General features: G+C 34.1%; 1 protein-coding gene across 7 annotated transcripts in view; it reads right to left on the reverse strand.

Moving 5' to 3' along the window:
- Positions 1-531: 531 nt before the first annotated feature.
- The window catches only part of LOC110442395 (mucin-2-like), a 73097-nt gene continuing 57587 nt past the window's right edge, over positions 532-16041 (reverse strand). The window contains exons 32-47 of one of the 7 annotated variants that reach the window (XM_021485986.1): positions 14819-15427; positions 13773-13895; positions 12742-12989; positions 12382-12529; positions 11432-11722; positions 10489-10611; positions 9457-9704; positions 9097-9244; positions 8491-8781; positions 7547-7669; positions 6515-6762; positions 6155-6302; positions 4289-5769; positions 3413-3524; positions 1838-1907; positions 532-900 (exon numbers count right to left, since the gene is read on the reverse strand). In XM_021485986.1, coding sequence (XP_021341661.1) covers positions 5612-5769; positions 6155-6302; positions 6515-6762; positions 7547-7669; positions 8491-8781; positions 9097-9244; positions 9457-9704; positions 10489-10611; positions 11432-11722; positions 12382-12529; positions 12742-12989; positions 13773-13895; positions 14819-15427 — 2906 coding nt within the window. In that variant the 3' untranslated portion in view covers positions 532-900; positions 1838-1907; positions 3413-3524; positions 4289-5611. Of the gene's footprint in view, positions 901-1600; positions 1625-1837; positions 1908-3412; positions 5770-6154; positions 6303-6514; positions 6763-7546; positions 7670-8490; positions 8782-9096; positions 9245-9456; positions 9705-10488; positions 10612-11431; positions 11723-12381; positions 12530-12741; positions 12990-13772; positions 13896-14818; positions 15428-16041 lie in introns of all 7 variants that reach the window. The other 6 variants (XM_021485984.1, XM_021485985.1, XM_021485987.1 and 3 more) reach the window with 6 other exon arrangements.

A 16041-nucleotide genomic window follows, 5' to 3' on the forward strand; every position in this document is an offset into this window, starting at 1 on the left:
ATCGACCTTTTTTTTGTTTTTGTAAACACTTACCAATTGAAGAATATACTAATAGAAATATTGTCATTTTGCATATCTTTATAATGAAATTGCATGGTCACTTTTCAAAAATAAATGTATTTAAAGCCACACTTTTTTCAAATATTAACGCCATCATCCGTAATTATTTAATTTATCATATATTTGTATAAATATCAATATTATATCATTAAACCAATTCAAATAAGTGATAAAACTATATGCCCCATTTGTAAAGTTGAAAAACAGTGATTAACTCAGTTTCCCAGCGTATATCAATAAAAGAATGCGTGTCCTTTTTATAACGGACAATAGTACTGCAAGTCCCATTGTATAGATATATCAATTATGATAATGTGTATATAATAACCATTGTTAAGCACTATCTATAAGGTCATACATCTATATACAATTGTACCTCAAAACTTAAAAACAAACTCACGATATCAATTGAATTTTCACGCGATGATTTAATAATGAATCTGACAAACAAAATATATAAGAGAAACACAGTTAACTTTAAATATATTTAATTTGCGACAATCATGAAATAAGCCATTCAAACTTATTTAAATCACTCTCGTTGGTTCGAACGGAAAAGTGCACGGTTCCTAATGTGGGAGGAAACCGGAGTACCCGGAGAAAACCCACGTGGTCGGGCAGGTGACCCAATACCTTTTCACGGCCGATCAGGGAATCCAACCCCGGTCGTCTTGGTAAAAGACGAGTGTGCAATTCACTGCACCAACCGACCACCCATAAGAAACAGTTGGAAGTAGTGTCACTAACACAGGTCACATGGTGTCTTCACTAGCACAACTTCCATACATTGTCCAATTATAAAGTAGTCCACGTATAAGGCAGTGCTGTATCACCTCCAACCTAAATAACAAATTGAACGTAATGATTCAACCATGACATGTAAAACATATGAAAGATATTGGGGATGGTCGGTATGTATGTATAGCAGACACTCCTGAATATATTGTATGTTTGAATCGAAATCATATGATTTATATAATCGCGTAAAAGCTACCAGATAGAAAATATTTTCTTAAGTTAGAATATAAATAATTTGAAAACGAAGTAAAACTTAAAGATACGATGTACTGGTAATGCCTGTTTATCATGCTGTACTTGAACGTTCCAGTACCAACTGTGAGCATTACAAACAGTCTGATTTGAATTTATAAAACGTTTATCTCCTTTCCTTTTTTAACTAGTTTTATTTTTTCTATATTATCATTTTTTTGTCATTTATCTTGCCTATTATATAAAAATTTTATGGAATTCCACTCTGGTAAAAAAAAAATCATATGATGAAATCAAATGATAAATATTGGTTTCTTCAGGAATACTCTTATTGATTTTGTTTATAAATAAGGATTTGCCTCTTTTTTTTTTGGCATTCTGGTATAAATATATATATATCTTACATAAGTATTTGTGAATCAGACTGAGTTGCTGTATTTGCCATGGCTTGCTCCGTTAAACCTGTCTATAATCTATCTGCGCTTTTACCGTTATGGTAGTTACATCAATACGTTTCAACCTGCAGTGACACATCCATTAACATACTAACCTTTATAATAATTCTCAAACATTCCTGAATAAAAAAAATATTTTGAATAAAAGAACGCATTTGTCGAAATATCAGCCAAACTAATCGAAATGTTCATCCAATTGTATTGAAATATTGTATTACGATATGATAGAATAGGAGATATTAAATGTTGGTTTACCTTACATGTTATCTATATAAAGCAGATATCTTTTAAATAATTACCATAAAATGAAAATAATTAGAAGATATACATACTGGCATGAAAATGATCAAGCTCATGTGATTTTGAACCCACGAAGATACTTCCAGCCGAGTAACCGAAACACTGTCAACAACAACAAAAATGATAATATCAACATGGTAGGTGCATCACATTACACTAAAAGGCAGCCACAACTGCTTTCAGTGGATTCCATGAAAACGTACTAGTTCAAATGACATATTATTAGAATTATAACTGAACACAAGCTTCAGCGAATCGATAATGTAACTTCAGTAAAAATGATCAGGAACACCAATACATCTATTGTGTGATTGCAGATTTACAGAATTAATATGGGTTAATACCGAACAATTGTCTTCCTATATCAGACTGACGAAAAAGGTAAAATATGTTTAGATTAGCTGAACATGATAACATTATAAATCAAATATGTAACCTATTTACTTTTCAATCTAAATAGCTAACATAGATGGCAAGGCAATTTACAGGATTTAGTTTTTTGTATTATATAGCAAAAATACCAAAGCAACTGAAAAAGCACGGCAGACATTATATTAAGAACACAAAACAAATTATTTCATTTTATTAATTTTATTTTTTATTTTTTCAAAATTTAATATCAATTATATAGTCAAGATATGTGTTTGTCTGTAATAAACGAAAAATTATGAAATAATGTGGATGATTTTTTGTATATCTATGGTATGTTTATGTTTGGTGAAGGTAATATTAAGACAATGTTAACCGATCACCATTACAAAACTAATAATGATTGAAATTATGATAAATGGTAATGTTGTATATTGCTGTTTTCTAACCTGACAAGAAGTTGCAAATATAAATACAGTACATGTTTAAATTAGATGGTGAAAAACAAAATAATAAAATAAAGTATCAATGGTGAAGCAATATAAATGAAAATATTGATGCGAAACTGTAATAAATACTTCTCTTTTACTGTTAAATGCAATAACATGATATGTAAACAAGTGGTGCGGAGATTGATGTGTGGAGAACATGAATGTGGTATTTTAAAGTTCCTTTTTTTATATGATACAGTAAATGAGGAATCCGAGAGGTCATCAACCCTTGACTTCCTTCCTTTCAAAAGCCGAGGGAATTCAATTATAGAAGACAAAAATAACCTTTTTTTGTACGGGTTTTGCTCGTTCGTTTAAGAAAGGATACATGCATTATAGATAGTCATGCATTGAATTTAAGGTAATTTAAGTATTATCATTGCATTAACAAACATTAACTTCATTCTCACTCTTTATGCGGGTCTTTAGCAACCTCAATCTCATCCTATGTGTGCTTCTATATCAACTTCATTCACACTTTGTATATGTGTATAATGTTTCAATATACTCTCGACCTTTATGTGTGTCTGAATCAATTCCATTTACACTCTGTATATCAATTTACATGTGTCTGTATGTATTAATTTTATTCTCATTCTATGCGTATGTTTGTATGTATCAATTTTATTCTCATTCTATATGTATGTTTGTATGTATCGATTTTATTCTCATTCTATATGTATGTTTGTATGTATCGATTTCATTTCACCCTTTATTTGACTCCTTATGTATCATCTACATTCTTACCTTTCGTGTGTGTCTATATAGATTTCGTGTCGGCCTTTATGTGTGCTATGATGAAGATCAGATTTCACACTTGCTGACAGCTAAACCGTATTGACATTTTGATTTGGTAGAACTGAAAGAAAAAAATTAAGTATCATTGACTTTTTGCATAGATTATATTATTGTGTTTTTAGCATTAAATACTTTAGTATATACCGATTTGAACATCTCAATATCCTTCCCCGGCCCATTTCACACAATCATTACGGGAAACCCGTTATTTTGTTAAATCACTTATGTAGGAACGTTAAAGAATAAACCTTATATATCCTTAGCGAGGTGTGTTAACTGCGTGCGGTGAGTATCGCAGATCCTGTCTGTAGCCTCTACTGGGGTTACATTTAATTCCTGTATTAATAACAACAGCTATGAACATTGGTTTTGCGAGGACGTAAAACCCACAACAGACAGATAAATACAAAGTTTATGATTTTATCTTTGTACTTCTACAATTCGCACAATTTGTTTATGACTGTATGTTTTCTTACGCTCACCAGGTGACCCTGTTGATCTTATTTTCGTTGATGGAATGTAGAGACGATATTTTTTTTTGTATATCTAAAGTTAATGTTAATATCATTACCATATGATGGAACGTATTCCATATCACATTTTGAAAAACAAAATCATTCCAAGTGCCTTCCTCGACCGGCTTTATATTGAAACAACATGCTTATACAGTCATATGCTTATATGCAACATGGTATTTCAAAATAAAACACACACGCCCAAGTTTATATTTAGGTGAGTATTTATTATCTGGTATCTTGAACGTATATTAAAGACTCAAAAGTTTCAAAACTATGTAAAATACCAAGAAAAAGTATAAGATCTTACCATAATTTAGATTGTTTCATCCAGCTCCGTTCGAAGAGGGCTTCTTTGCAGGTACCAAATACAAAGTTAATTTACATGATTGCATCTTCATATATTTATGAACACAGATGCATTAATGCTTAAGATTTTTTTGATTTTTTTTAATAAGAGTTGCATATCTGTTTTGCTATTGATCATTCAGAGATGTGGATAATGAATGTTTCTGTAATTTGTATTATGTGTCATTGTAGTCTATTTTGAGTGTAATACTTTTGGTCAAACATGCAATTCACACTATAAATATAAAGTCTTTAAACGATATCGCTATACCAGATAACAATATGACAAACACTGAAATTGCATATGGAGTCATACTTACCGCTCTGTAAACCCACACATTTGCCGGGAAGACTTCTTGTAAAGGCGCAAATGACTGTGTTTCCGTTTAACAATGTTAACAGAAATACATAAATGATGATGATGATGATGATGATGATGAAATTATTTGATTTGGCAATGAAAAAGTCAATTCCATAAAATATTACACTTTTTCTCGGGTCATAAAGCAGATGAAGCACAATTCTTAACAATCCTTATTTGAAACAAAATTATTTTGGTGGGGTGGTGCAAGTTAATTATTATTTGAAATATCTTCAAGATAAAAGCAAAACCATTGAATTTCAAACAAAGCTAAATAAAGGGAAAGAATTAAAAACGATAAATAAATGTTAATACATGATCGTATATTTCTTACCGTCTTGTAAAGTATCGTTCTTTCTTTGCACCGTCACGGTAATCCCTTCCAAAATGACGATAAACAATATCATAACAACATGTACATTAGCTGAAAAAAAATGCAATACTATTAGCGATTCAAACCTACCGTTTATTATGTTTAATACCATTGACAACGCCGACACGTCATTGCTTCTTTTCTTTCCGGGTTGTCGGTTACACTGAACTTTCTAAATGGTGACAGCATGATATGTGAGCTTAAACAAAGGTTGTCGTTTGTTTATTCAATGCGTGTTATAATCACTGAAAGAAAAACACTTTTATCTTATACAAACCGAATCGTTGACTCTGAAAATAAGTAATTACTAAAACTTAAACGATGAAATGGAAAGGACGATCTTTGCATATGATGATGCTTTAAACAGCATTTTTTATACAAATAAAGGGTCGAAATAAACCTCGCATTCAAATAGCATTTTGAGATTTCTTATTTGTCAAATATTAAATGCTAAATCAGTCCTTTCAACATGCCAACTTGTTTAATATATATTCGTATGTTAGAAATAAAACCATTGGTAAAATAACACTTACCAAACACCATATTCATAGTCATAATGATGTGCGCCTTCTGAAAAAAAATCGAATCATTAACTTACCTGACATTTTTGTTGTTATTGTACTAGGAGGTGTAGACACTGTAGTATGTAACGAAGACAAGCTTGAAGTCGTTGCAGGAACGGTGGATGATCCAATGGATTCAGTAGTCACTGAAACATCGTAAAATCATGCTCCAAATACATGTTCGATACAGTAATCCGTGCATGGTAATGTGAATAGTATGAACAAGTTATCCTTCCTTAGTTTAGTATTTTTCATGAATTTACTAAATAAATCACGATGCAACATGCCGTACATGTTACTTTTTGAAGTAGTTATCCAGATATATAAGCTGTATTGTCGTCTCTGCCACTTATATATTTACAACATGGCATGTACAAAAGAAGTATGCCATTAACTTAATTGGCAAGCTCTAGCGTGTACTATAAAAAATATACGTTTATACAGCCAATCTCATTTGCATGCAATTGCAAATGTTTAGGATTTGTTTTTTAAAATATTAAAGTGTCTGCAGAGCTGCATTTAGAAACTTACCTCGTCCTCCTTCACAATATTCGATTTGCTGGAATACTAGTTGAGGGGTATTGTAAGTATTAGAATATATAGTAACCCTCAACTTTACACCAGTTGTATTTTTCAGATCCTCATTTATGGTGGCATTATCTGCAGGAAGTCCGTCAACCTGTGAGGAAAACATATTTGTAATTGTAATGGCGATTCATTTTTAGGCTATAATTTCATGAAAAACGCGTCAACAGTGTAGCGGTGATGGTCTAGGCAATACTACATTATAACCGGATGAACAGTCAGAAGATCGAGTACAAACATGGTATGTGTCCGTTCATTCGAGATAAAATAATCGAGACCTTAAATATAATTAGAAATAAAATATACCTGATGGTCATAGAGAGGAGAGCGAATGTTGTTGTTTTCGTCTAAAACAGCGAGCTCCATATTTTCCAATTGCAATGCATTGGCCTTGAATCGCAAAAATGCAACCTCGCCTGTACTAGCTGTGATTTCATAGGTAACTACTGCGCGCTGCTGATTTGGAGAAAAGTCAAGTCCTTTTACGCTTCCGTTGATAGTTTTTACGGTAACTATTTCCGGATTTTCAACAGAGATAGTTTTGACGTAACATTCTGAAAATAAAGATGAAAGTAAATCAGAAACGCTACTATTGTGAATACTTTACAAACGACAGCAAGACAGGACTCGTAACTTATAAAACAAAAATACAACCGAATATCAATACATTGTTTTAATATCAAACCCACTGCAGTTATATGTGGCGTAATTATTATCAAAGTTATAGATCATTGATTCTTTGGTAAAATTGAATACATTGAGTACAGTTTCGCACAATTGATATTTGTTACCTGAAACGTTTTAAAGAAAAATGTTACAAATATTTAGGAACAAAGACCTTTTCACAGTGACTTTAAAAAATGTTTTTTTTATTCACGTTTTTAAAACATTTGCATAGCAAATCAAAAGAATACCCTTACAACATTAACTTTGACGAGTTGTCAGTGTTTAGCAAGTAATGAGAAATATGATCATATTTATTTGTAATATCTATATAAGCTTTCAAAGTTATCTGTCGATAACACAATACGATTGACAGGAAAATACGGACATTTAAATAATGTCAAATTTACATTAAAAGGCTACTTGAAAGTTTGGCCCCTGTATTTTTGTAGCAAATACTGATTTATCATATGATAAGTTCACATCAATATACAGTAATGCAACCTAAATCAAATTAAGCAACAGCACTGTTTGGCAAAACATAAATAATGACTATCATAAAAGTCAATCTGATTGCCTGTTGGTGGACAAGATGGCCAATCGACTGTGAAGTCAGATGAAATGATTCAACACCCACTGTTTTTCGTGAATAACTCATAATACGGTTATGAATACCTGGTGGCGTAGTCGTAGTATGCGTCGGACTTGTACTTATTGGTGGCGATGTTGTGGTAGGTAACGGCGACGTGGTAGTTGATGACGTTGTAGATTCTTCCGTTGGAATTGATGGTGTGCTTGCTAGAATAGATATAGTTGTGCGGTCCAAGAGGAAAGATGAAACAAGATATGGAATTATTTGAAATATATATTAAATATACATTGTCCGCTAAAATAGCTTGGACCTTTACATTCTGTAAATAAAGCTAAAATCGTTTTTTATTCAATTTTATTATTTGTTGCGAATGGCTTTGTTATCGGAAGAGGGGCTCTTTGAAACTAGATAATATCTAGCATTGGTTAAGAAAGATCGATGGAATCTTAAAATATGAAGGTTTATGTCAAAAATAATCGAGTATAAAGAGGTCTTTCGATTCCATAGAGGGTTTGTTTTATATTCTATACACGAATGTGAAAGCAACGGCATAAACTACTGTTACCTAAGGTAATTAACGAGTGGCCTTTCAGCAGTACACTGACCTACTCTTTACAAATGGTATCTGTTCCGTGTGTTGTTGGAAAACACGAACATGACGGTTGTGATTGATGTTACGTGACTATGTACACTTTATCTTTTATGTTCAATGAAAGGTTGCCGCTATTATTATAGTATTATGAAGCAAGATCGACACGAATTTCACAGTTTTCATTCAAAAGCAGATACATAGAACGTAAGCGAATTATATGGCAAAACAACCTTTTATGCGTTGAGGTGCGATTTAAAATTCCGTATCGATGTCCTAAAATCAAACCATTGGCACATGCAAGATCATCGGCTCGATCTGTATGTGGTAAAGGATGGGCAAAACAACCTTTCTCATTTCAGGGCTTTCATTGTTTTACTCGCTTGGATATGTACAACCAGACACAATATCATTATTCAAGTTATACTTTATAAATACCTATCGTTGAAGTCCGTGTTGGCGGGGTAGTGGTAGTCGTTGTAGTCGTTGTGGTTGTAGAGGGCGAAGTTGTTGAAGTTGTTTCAGCTGGTGTAGTGGTTTTAGTGGGCGTTGTCGATGAAGTCGGTGTGATGGTTGAAGTGGGTGTAAATGTTGAAACTGATGTAGCGGTTGGAATAGGTGTTGTGGTTGTAGTCGTTGTAGTCGTTGTGGTAGGTGGCGTCGTAGTGGTAGCTGATGACGTTGTTGATTCTTCTGTTGGAATTGATGGTGTCATCGATGGCGTGGTTGCTAGAAAAGTAATAAAAGTCGTTGTGAAGTAAAAGACAGCGCAACATATAGAAATATATAGAAATAGCTCTCCATTCCATTCCCGACTCGCTGTGTTCAGTATGTGATCATATTCTGTTCATCAATTATCAGAATTGCCACAAATAGTCGGGTGAAATTCGATTGGATATTGCTTGTCACCTGAATTTTAAATTCACACAAAAATATTTCCATGACTACTGACAGACATTAAACGTGCACTTTCTTATTTTGTTTTTTTATTCCAAAAATACAACAATAAGCATCTGCGGGTTTCAGTATCATTTAGAAACTTACCTCGTCCTCCTTCACAATATTCGATTTGCTGGAATACTAGTTGAGGGGTATTGTAAGTATTTGAATATATAGTAACCCTCAACTTTACACCAGTTGTATTTTTCAGATCCTCATTTATTGTGGCATTATCTGCAGGAAGTCCGTCAACCTGTGAGGAAAACATATTTGTAATTGTAATGGCGATTCATTTTTAGGCTATAATTTCATGAAAAACGCGTCAACAGTGTAGCGGTGATGGTCTAGGCAATACTACATTATAACCGGATGAACAGTCAGAAGATCGAGTACAAACATGGTATGTGTCCGTTCATTCGAGATAAAATAATCGAGACCTTAAATATAATTAGAAATAAAATATACCTGATGGTCATAGAGAGGAGAGCGAATGTTGTTGTTTTCGTCTAATACAGCGAGCTCCATATTTTCCAATTGCAATGCATTGGCCTTGAATCGCAAAAATGCAACCTCGCCTGTACTAGCTGTGATTTCATAGGTAACTACTGCGCGCTGCTGATTTGGAGAAAAGTCAAGTCCTTTTACGCTTCCGTTGATAGTTTTCACGGTAACTATTTCCGGATTTTCAACAGAGATAGTTTTGACGTAACATTCTGAAAATAAAGATGAAAGTAAATCAGAAACGCTACTATTGTGAATACTTTACAAACGACAGCAAGACAGGACTCGTAACTTATAAAACAAAAATACAACCGAATATCAATACATTGTTTTAATATCAAACCCACTGCAGTTATATGTGGCGTAATTATTATCAAAGTTATAGATCATTGATTCTTTGGTAAAATTGAATACATTGAGTACAGTTTCGCACAATTGATATTTGTTACCTGAAACGTTTTAAAGAAAAATGTTACAAATATTTAGGAACAAAGACCTTTTCACAGTGACTTTAAAAAATGTTTTTTTTATTCACGTTTTTAAAACATTTGCATAGCAAATCAAAAGAATACCCTTACAACATTAACTTTGACGAGTTGTCAGTGTTTAGCAAGTAATGAGAAATATGATCATATTTATTTGTAATATCTATATAAGCTTTCAAAGTTATCTGTCGATAACACAATACGATTGACAGGAAAATACGGACATTTAAATAATGTCAAATTTACATTAAAAGGCTACTTGAAAGTTTGGCCCCTGTATTTTTGTAGCAAATACTGATTTATCATATGATAAGTTCACATCAATATACAGTAATGCAACCTAAATCAAATTAAGCAACAGCACTGTTTGGCAAAACATAAATAATGACTATCATAAAAGTCAATCTGATTGCCTGTTGGTGGACAAGATGGCCAATCGACTGTGAAGTCAGATGAAATGATTCAACACCCACTGTTTTTCGTGAATAACTCATAATACGGTTATGAATACCTGGTGGCGTAGTCGTAGTATGCGTCGGACTTGTACTTATTGGTGGCGATGTTGTGGTAGGTAACGGCGACGTGGTAGTTGATGACGTTGTAGATTCTTCCGTTGGAATTGATGGTGTGCTTGCTAGAATAGATATAGTTGTGCGGTCCAAGAGGAAAGATGAAACAAGATATGGAATTATTTGAAATATATATTAAATATACATTGTCCGCTAAAATAGCTTGGACCTTTACATTCTGTAAATAAAGCTAAAATCGTTTTTTATTCAATTTTATTATTTGTTGCGAATGGCTTTGTTATCGGAAGGGGGCTCTTTGAAACTAGATAATATCAAGCATTGGTTAAGAAAGATCGATGGAATCTTAAAATATGAAGGTTTATGGCAAAAATAATCGAGTCTAAAGAGGTCTTTCGATTCCATAGAGGGTTTGTTTTATATTCAATACACGAATGTGAAAGCAACGGCATAAACTACTGTTACCTAAGGTAATTAACGAGTGGCCTTTCAGCAGTACACTGACCTACTCTTTACAAATGGTATCTGTTCCGTGTGTTGTTGGAAAACACGAACATAACGGTTGTGATTGATGTTACGTGACTATGTACACTTTATCTTTTATGTTCAATGAAAGGTTGCCGCTGTTATTATAGTATTATGAAGCAAGATCGACACGAATTTCACAGTTTTCATTCAAAAGCAGATACATAGAACGTAAGCGAATTATATGGCAAAACAACCTTTTATGCGTTGAGGTGCGATTTAAAATTCCGTATCGATGTCCTAAAATCAAACCATTGGCACATGCAAGATCATCGGCTCGATCTGTATGTGGTAAAGGATGGGCAAAACAACCTTTCTCATTTCAGGGCTTTCATTGTTTTACTCGCTTGGATATGTACAACCAGACACAATATCATTATTCAAGTTATTCTTTATAAATACCTGTCGTTGAAGTCCGTGTTGGCGGGGTAGTGGTAGTCGTTGTAGTCGTTGTGGTTGTAGAGAGCGAAGTTGTTGAAGTTGTTTCAGCTGGTGTAGTGGTTTTAGTGGGCGTTGTCGATGAAGTCGGTGTGATGGTTGAAGTGGGTGTAAATGTTGAAACTGATGTAGCGGTTGGAATAGGTGTTGTGGTTGTAGTCGTTGTAGTCGTTGTGGTAGGTGGCGTCGTAGTGGTAGCTGATGACGTTGTTGATTCTTCTGTTGGAATTGATGGTGTCATCGATGGCGTGGTTGCTAGAAAAGTAATAAAAGTCGTTGTGAAGTAAAAGACAGCGCAACATATAGAAATATATAGAAATAGCTCTCCATTCCATTCCCGACTCGCTGTGTTCAGTATGTGATCATATTCTGTTCATCAATTATCAGAATTGCCACAAATAGTCGGGTGAAATTCGATTGGATATTGCTTGTCACCTGAATTTTAAATTCACACAAAAATATTTCCATGACTACTGACAGACATTAAACGTGCACTTTCTTATTTTGTTTTTTTATTCCAAAAATACAACAATAAGCATCTGCGGGTTTCAGTATCATTTAGAAACTTACCTCGTCCTCCTTCACAATATTCGATTTGCTGGAATACTAGTTGAGGGGTATTGTAAGTATTTGAATATATAGTAACCCTCAACTTTACACCAGTTGTATTTTTCAGATCCTCATTTATTGTGGCATTATCTGCAGGAAGTCCGTCAACCTGTGAGGAAAACATATTTGTAATTGTAATGGCGATTCATTTTTAGGCTATAATTTCATGAAAAACGCGTCAACAGTGTAGCGGTGATGGTCTAGGCAATACTACATTATAACCGGATNATTTCTTATTTTGTTTTTTTTATTCCAAAATTACAACAATAAGCATCTGCGGGTTTCAGTATCATTTAGAAACTTACCTCGTCCTCCTTCACAATATTCGATTTGCTGGAATACTAGTTGAGGGGTATTGTAAGTATTAGAATATATAGTAACCCTCAACTTTACACCAGTTGTATTTTTCAGATCCTCATTTATTGTGGCATTATCTGCAGGAAGTCCGTCAACCTGTGAGGAAAACATATTTGTAATTGTAATGGCGATTCATTTTTAGGCTATAATTTCATGAAAAACGCGTTGACAGTGTAGCGGTGATGGTCTAGGCAATACTACATTATAACCGGATGAACAGTCAGAAGATCGAGTACAAACATGGTATGTGTCCGTTCATTCGAGATAAAATAATCGAGACCTTAAATATAATTAGAAATAAAATATACCTCATGGTCATAGAGAGGAGAGCGAATGTTGTTGTTTTCGTCAAATACAGCGAGCTTCATATTTTCCAATTGCAAAGCATTGGCCTTGAATCGCAAAAATGCAACCTCGCCTGTACTAGCTGTGATTTCATAGGTAACTACTGCACGCTGCTGATTTGGAGAAAAGTCAAGTCCTTCTATCCTTCCGTTGATAGATTTCACGGTAACTATTTCCGGATTTTCAACAGAGATAGTTTTGACGTAACATTCTGAAAATAAAGATGAAAGTAAATCAGAAACGCTACTATTGTGAATACTTTACAAACGACAGCAAGACAGGACTCGTAACTTATAAAACAAAAATACAACCGAATATCAATACATTGTTTTAATATCAAACCCACTGCAGTTATATGCGGCGTAATTATTATCAAAGTTATAGATCATTGAATCTTTGGTAAAATTGAATACATTGAGTACAGTTTCGCACAATTGATATTTGTTACCTGAAACGTATTAAAGAAAAATGTTACAAATATTTAGGAACAAAGACCTTTTCACAGTGACTTTAAAAAATGTTTTTTTTATTCACGTTTTTAAAACATTTGCATAGCAAATCAAAAGAATACCCTTACAACATTAACTTTGACGAGTTGTCAGTGTTTAGCTAGTAATGAGAAATATGATCATATTTATTGTAATATCTATATAAGCTTTCAAAGTTATCTGTCGATAACACAATACGATTGACAGGAAAATACGGACATTTAAATAATGTCAAATTTACATTAAAAGGCTACTTGAAAGTTTGGCCCCTGTATTTTTGTAGCAAATACTGATTTATCATATGATAAGTTCACATCAATATACAGTAATGCAACCTAAATCAAATTAAGCAACAGCACTGTTTGGCAAAACATGAATAATGACTATCATAAAAGTCAATCTGATTGCCTGTTGGTGAACAAGATGGCCAATCGACTGTGAAGTCAGATGAAATGATTCAACACCCACTGTTTTTCGTGAATAACTCATAATACGGTTATGAATACCTGGTGGCGTAGTCGTAGTATGCGTCGGACTTGTACTTATTGGTGGCGATGTTGTGGTAGGTAACGGCGACGTGGTAGTTGATGACGTTGTAGATTCTTCCGTTGGAATTGATGGTGTGCTTGCTAGAATAGATATAGTTGTGCGGTCCAAGAGGAAAGATGAAACAAGATATGGAATTATTTGAAATATATATTAAATATACATTGTCCGCTAAAATAGCTTGGACCTTTACATTCTGTAAATAAAGCTAAAATCGTTTTTTATTTAATTTTATTATTTGTTGCGAATGGCTTTGTTATCGGAAGAGGGGTTCTTTGAAACTAGATAATATCAAGCATTGGTTAAGAAAGATCGATGGAATCTTAAAATATGAAGGTTTATGTCAAAAATAATCGAGTATAAAGAGGTCTTTCGATTCCATAGAGGGTTTGTTTTATATTCTATACACGAATGTGAAAGCAACGGCATAAACTACTGTTACCTAAGGTAATTAACGAATGACCTTTCAGCAGTACACTGACCTACTCTTTACAATTGGTATCTGTTCCGTGTGTTGTTGGAAAACACGAACATAACTGTTGTGATTGATGTTACGTGACTATGCACACTTCATGTTTTATGTTCAATGAAAGGTTGCCGCTATTATTATAGTATTATGAAGCAGGACCGACATCAATTTTAATTTTGCATTCAAAAGCAGACACATAGAATGTAAGCGAATTCTATGGTGACTATTAAAATTTCGTTTTCTATTGCGTTTTTAAAACATTGCGGTGCATATCACTGCAATACCCTCACCACATTAACTTTAACGTGTCGTAAGTCGTTAACAAGTAATGAGAAATAAGATTATACTTATGTTAAATAAATTTATTAATCTTTCAAAATTATATGCCGATAAATCAATAAGATTGCTAGGAATATATTGATATTAAAATAATGTCAAAATAAAAAATGAGATATTACTTTAGAGTTTGGGGTTGTATTTTAAGATTCGAAAACCTCTCTGTATTTTGTTATTAACTCGTAATACGGTTATGAATACCTGTCGTAGTCGCTGTATGCGTCGGACTAGTAGTGAAAGGTGACCTCGTTGTGGTAGGTGACGTCGTTGTGGTAGATGATGTCGGTGCGGTATATGACGGCGTCGTGCTGGATGACGACGTTGTGGTAGGTGACGTCGTTGTGGTGGGCGGTGTCGTGGTAGATGATGTAGGTGTGGTATATGACGGCGTAGTGGTAGGTGACGTCGTTGTGGTAAGTATCGGCGTTGTAGTGGGCGGTGTCGTGGTAGATGATGTCGGTGTGGTATATGACGGCGTCGTGCTGGATGACGGCGTTGTGGTAGGTGACGGCGATGTGGAGTGCGGTGTCGTTGTAGATGATGTCGGTGTGGTATAAGACGGCGTCGTGCTGGATGACGGTGTTGTGGTAGGTGACGGCGTTGTGGTAGGTGACGGCGTCGTGCTTAGTGTCGTTATTGTGGTAGGTAACGGCGTTGTGGTGCGTGATGTCGCGGCAGATGATGTCGTTGTGGTATATGACGGCGTCGTGCTAGGTGACGTCGAGGTGACAGGTGACGTTGTCGTCTGTGTTGTCGTTGTCGCATATTTTGGTGTTGTAATAGTTGAGGTAGAAATTGTCGTTCCGGTAGCTGAAATAAAGATATAAATGAACTTTAAGGATTTATAGTAAAGACAAGTACAATTTCATCTAGCTTACAGTAACAGTAAAAGTATTGAAATATGAGCATGTTGAAATCAATTAAAGTTTTTTAAAAGATATATTGAATAGTATAATTTGAACACACTCATTCTACAGCTGATATCTAATTCAGATATAGAGAGGAAAAAGACAAAGACAAAGACAAAGAGACAATCCATATATATGTGATGAAAACAAAGGCTAACACTGTTATACCCCCTCCCTTATACCCCTACCAATCAAGCTTTGCCTATGACGTTTGACCCTTTCGACTTGATTAAAGACTACCATAATCTATTCTAGTGTGGAACTCAATGTTACCATACTATAGTGTAAATATAATCAAAAACATTTTGAGGGGGTCCTTTAAATATCACAAGCTTTTTACTTTGAAAGCGGTTTTTATCGTGACCTTTGACCCTTTAATTATGACTGATGCCCACTGAAATGTTAGCCGATGTAGAGCTCAACATTATCATGTCATGGTGTAAATATGAACTTCATGTATTTATGCTTCGGACAGGCAGACTTACACAAAAGTTATCACTAGGTAGGGGTATAATT

Source organism: Mizuhopecten yessoensis, unplaced genomic scaffold (genome assembly GCF_002113885.1).
Source record: "Mizuhopecten yessoensis strain PY_sf001 unplaced genomic scaffold, ASM211388v2 scaffold716259, whole genome shotgun sequence".
Lineage (NCBI taxonomy): Eukaryota > Metazoa > Mollusca > Bivalvia > Pectinida > Pectinidae > Mizuhopecten > Mizuhopecten yessoensis.